At 17.6% G+C, this 5169-nt stretch overlaps 1 protein-coding gene across 3 annotated transcripts; it reads right to left on the bottom strand.

Moving 5' to 3' along the window:
- Positions 1–765: 765 nt before the first annotated feature.
- On the bottom strand, positions 766–3954 carry LOC102674668 (nibrin). Of its 3 annotated transcripts, none has more exons than XM_006623707.2 (9): positions 3714–3954; positions 3494–3627; positions 3242–3399; positions 3016–3175; positions 2684–2939; positions 2438–2575; positions 1157–2334; positions 958–1041; positions 766–884 (listed from the first exon to the last, which is right to left on the bottom strand). In XM_006623707.2, exons 1-9 carry the CDS (start codon positions 3736–3738, stop codon positions 804–806), a joined length of 2214 nt encoding a protein of 737 aa, XP_006623770.1. In that variant the 5' UTR covers positions 3739–3954; the 3' UTR covers positions 766–803. The 3 variants fall into 3 exon arrangements, with proteins under 3 accessions (XP_006623770.1, XP_006623771.1, XP_006623772.1); XM_006623708.2 differs by having other exon boundaries at positions 3512–3627; XM_006623709.2 differs by lacking the exons at positions 3494–3627; positions 3714–3954 and having other exon boundaries at positions 3264–3397.
- Positions 3955–5169: the final 1215 nt, after the last annotated feature.

Raw genomic sequence — 5169 nt, 5'->3', positions numbered from 1 at the left:
TATTTATTAATATTTATTTATTTTATTTACATAGTATTAATATAATTGATATTTCTTTGAATTAGTTTCAAATGCTTTTGTGCTATTATTATAAATTTAAAATAACAAAAATTTAATAACTTTGAAACTAATAGTTCTTGGATCTATATTTTTTTGTTTTAATGAAAATTACATGTTTCTGAAATTTGACTAATTTTTATAAAATCTTATAAATTTTATTACTTTATAATTTATCCTATAAAATTAATATTTAATAATTAATATTCTATAAAAAAAATGTAATACAATAATTAATATATAAAATAGCATCTAAAAATAAATTACCTAAAAAAATAATATAATAGTATTATTCACTGTAAAAATAAAAATATTCTTTTTTAGATAGACAAATATTTTATATTAATTATACTATATTTTATATTATTATACATTAATTCTGTGTATATATATTATTATTATTAATTTTCAAATTTTATTTAAATTTTCTTTAAAATCATTTTTTAATATATAATCATTTTTTATATATTTGTTGAAATATATATAATCATTTTTTATATATTTGTTGAAATATAAAATAAACTATAAAATAATAAAGAATATTTAATGAAATAAATGTATTTATGTAACATAGATATAAAAAAATATTATTTAATACAAAAGTTTGTTATTCACAAAACTATTTTAATAAAGAAATATAAATTAACTTGAACTAAAAATTATATTATGCATAATACTAAAAATAATACTATTTATAATTTCTTTTTCAATTTCTAGATGTAATTCTAATATTTTGAAATATCTTATTAAATATTTGTAATATCACATTTATTCCATACGTACATATCATCTAAAGTTATCCTTTTCTTAGGTATTAAGTTATAAACCTAAATAAATAAAAGCTATATTAATGTCTTTAAAATCATTTCTATAAAGTTATTTAAATATTTTATACTTTACCTTTTTAAATGTTTTACCATGGAAATGATTTCGAAGAAATGATGAATGAAATTTTGTTAAAGTGTTAGAATTCTTTTGTTCTCCCTAAAATTTTAAAATAAAAATTGCATATTTATAATGAAAGCTTTATATAATGAAAAAAAGTTTTTTATAATGAAAGTTCATAAAAATTACATTTATATTCATCTGAAAAACTTACATTGAACATAATTAATTCTACATTTGCATTTTCTAAACATAATTTTTTTCTAATAGATACAGTGAATTCTTCATCAATATCATATTCATTAAATATTTTACATGTTTTCTTAGATCTTTTTCGATTTTTTTCTGATGTTTGTATTATTTTGCAATTTTTATCATTTATATCTGTATGAAAATAATTTTTGCATGGTTTTACAACTTGTATTTCCATATTTTCATCTTTTGAATTATTTATTTCAAATATATCATCTGATTTATTATCTGTAAGAATTTGGGTAAAATTTTGATAATTATTTATATTTGATTTAATTTCTTTTAATTCAGAATTTCTTAAAAAGTTTTCTCTTTCAGAATTTACTTCATTTAATTTTATTTTTTTATTGATTACTGAATTTTTGAATTCTTCAAATTTTTGTATATTTTCATTTTTTTTTATCTGTAAATTTTCACTCTGCATAAAATGTTGTGTACTTTTTGTTAATATATTTAAAAAAGATGATGATTCGGAAATAATATTTCGATTCGTTTTAGGAATATTAATTATATTTTGTTTAGATTGCATTTTTATATTTTTATTTATTGTTGGAGTGTCACTAAAAATATCTTTTAATTCTTTTATACATTGTAGTTCATTACATTTTAACTCCTTTACAGATGTATTATTAAAATCCTCATTTGATGATTCTTGACTATTAAAATCATCTGATGATTCGGAAATAATTTTTGTTATACATTTATCATCTTGGATATTTAAATCTGTTTTCATGAATATTTTATTATCATCAGAAGTATTTGTTTCTTTTATGTATTGTGATTTATTATATTTTATTTCTTTGACAGATTGTTTAAAATCTACATTTAATAATTCTTGATTTTTCAAATCATTACATGAATCAGGAATAATTTTTATTGTATGTTTAGATTTTTCAATAGATAAATCTGTGTTTATTGAAATATTAGAAATTATTTTTGGTAATATTTTCACATTAGATACTACATCTTGTGTATCAAGATTTAGAATTTTAGATGAGTCACATTTTGGTTTTAATCTTTTTAAGAGCTTTCCAAATTTATATGCTGGATTGCAATATTTTTGTAGGGAACAGTGTAATATAGCTAAAGGTATTTCAGCTTCTGATACCATTTTACGTTTATCTGCTCGTAATGCATTATCTAAAGAAAGAAATTAATTAATTATAAATTAAGAATTATTTTATTATACATTGCAAGATATAATAATAATTATATAATATATAATAATATATATAATAATAACATATTAAATCATATTCAGATGAAACATTTTGTGTTAATTGTGTCGATTCATTATCAGAATATTGTAATACAACAATATTTGGCGCACAAAGTTCTTCCACTGACCAATTTTTTTTTGAGTATAAATGTGATGTGCCACCTAAGATATATATATTTCTTATTAATAATAATATATTATATTATATTTAAAATATATTAATGTTTTGTTAAAATAAATTATATATTTTAATTTTAATTTGCTATTTACCTGCCATCTTTATAATTTTTTTATATATTTTAAATTGAATTGTACTGAAATGTATGAATATTAAGTCTTTAAATAATTTTGTTCTGTTTATATTTGGGAAAAGAGATAATTTTTGTTTATTAATTAATGATTCACCAATTGGTGGAACGAAATTTTCAATTTCTGGAAGATCTTGACCATTATCTATTGCAATTTTAACTGCATCCCAATAATCCATAGTTATTATTGGTATTGCATAAGCCATAGCACAAGTAACCTGTTTTGTTGTCTAAATTAATATAAATTTAATTTGTAAATAAAATAATTAAATGATAGAATTTTTCAAAGAAAACCTTTTCAGTTAATTTAGCTTTTGATACTGTTAAATGTGTACATATGCTTAACCAATCATATAAAACAGCACCATCAATTTCATCCATCAAACATTCAAGTTTTTTCCTATCATCTTGATTTAAGGTAGACACCAATGTTATTAAAGGTATATATACTACCCTATAAATTTCTTCTATAAGACTTGTGAAGTTTTTAAAGGAAAAAAAATAAAAACTGAAGCTTTACGTAAATAAATTATCTTGCAAACCAAATCTTATTTTATCTTTGTGTTGTAGATTATATCCATCTTGAGTTACTTCTATCATTTCATATTCACGGAAGATAAATGTACCATACTTTGATTGTAAATCTGTTATTATACATGTAGATGTTATTTTATCTTCCTGGAAAAATATTTTTATTAAAATAATTTGTTTTTAATAAATAATGTTTATATTTTTTGCAATTATATAAATAATATATTTTTTTTAAAAATACCCTTATAACTTCTTTAACCTTGATGCGAATGGAAGCATGTAATCTGCTGATTGATTCATCATTTTTCAAAATTATATCACCTTTCTTTCTACCAAATATAATTTCTCTGTCTACTTTTAAATAGATATAATCTCCTATAATATAAAGATCCATAGCATAAAATTTGTTAAATAATATTATAATTTATATTTGATTTATTATTGTAATTAAAACATAATACCATCTGGATCTATCAAATACCACATTATATAAATCTGATAATTTTATGAATTTTTAAAGTTACAAATATATGTTTCTTAGTTATTATACACTTTTTTTGTTAACTATTATCAATTGGAAAAAACTTAATTATAAAACCATGTTATAAATCAAATGTTTAATACGGTTAGCTTTTCTTTTGCTTTTTTATGTTATAGTAATTTTTATCCGTATAAAACAATAAAAAATGTTTTTTTTTCTCATAAAATATACATAAAATATACATAAAATACATATATATAAAATATACATAAAATAAAATAATATGTAGATTTAGCAATCAATGTATATTTGTATTACATAGTTTGTGAATACTAGAGGGCAGAATTGTGCATCGATCAATTAATAGTTAGATTAGATGATTCATCAATTATTAAAAAAAAAAACACAATTGATTTATTCAATTGTACAATATTCAATTATTATTTGATATTAATCGTCAAAAAGTCGTCATTATTTGATTGATTAATCGATTATTAACCATCAATTATAGTGAAGGTTTAATTATTAATAGCTAATTTTAAAACGGAAGTTTAAGATTAAAATTTCAATATTATTATTTTAATTGAAATTATTTTTGACATATATTATTTTATTAATTTTTGAAATATAATAAAACAATTATTAAGCAATAAAAAAATTGTATGTATTTCATTATTAAAGAATAATAAATTCATTGTAAATTCAATATGCAAATATTTATTTATAAATATTTATTCTTTACATATATTTTTGTTGATTATTTCTATTAAATGCAAAATATTAATATTCATGGAAGATTTTAAAAATCGATTTTAAAATTAATATAAAAATAATTTAAAAATAATATAAAAGTAATTTAAAAATATCAGTTGAAACTTATTTTTCGAATTATAAGTAGTTTAATTTAAATTATAAATAGTTTAATATTAGATGAAAAGAAATGAAGATAGAAAGATTTTATTTTTACAAGAAATTTTCTCAAGTTTTAACAATCAATTTTATTAAAATTTTAATGAAAAAAAAGATATAATTTTTCCAAAAATATTTGATTCATATTTTTTTTATCAACAGTCATTCATATTAGAGATTAAAAATAATCTTCAAAATTGAGGATAAAAAATATTTTTTTTTCAATATTNNNTGAAAATTTTTTATAGTATAAAAAAATGTATAAAAATTATTTGTTTTTTAATAACTAATTTGATTATTGGTTTTAAATTAATTTTTAAAATATCTATTATTTAAAAATTAATGTTTTATTAATTTTTGATGTAAAATATAATGATACTTTTGTCTAATTTTGTTTATTTTAATCAATATAAAATGTAAAAATAGTAAAATTTATCATATTATCATATTAATTAACAATTTCTTTTATTAATAATAAAATAATAGATATTGTTAATTTATATAAATGTTAATATAATAGTAACAAA

This window comes from Apis dorsata, unplaced genomic scaffold, assembly GCF_000469605.1.
Source record: "Apis dorsata unplaced genomic scaffold, Apis dorsata 1.3 scaffold_934, whole genome shotgun sequence".
Taxonomy (NCBI): domain Eukaryota; kingdom Metazoa; phylum Arthropoda; class Insecta; order Hymenoptera; family Apidae; genus Apis; species Apis dorsata.
Note: the sequence above shows the minus strand (reverse complement) of the source record. Positions and strands in the feature narration are given on the sequence as shown.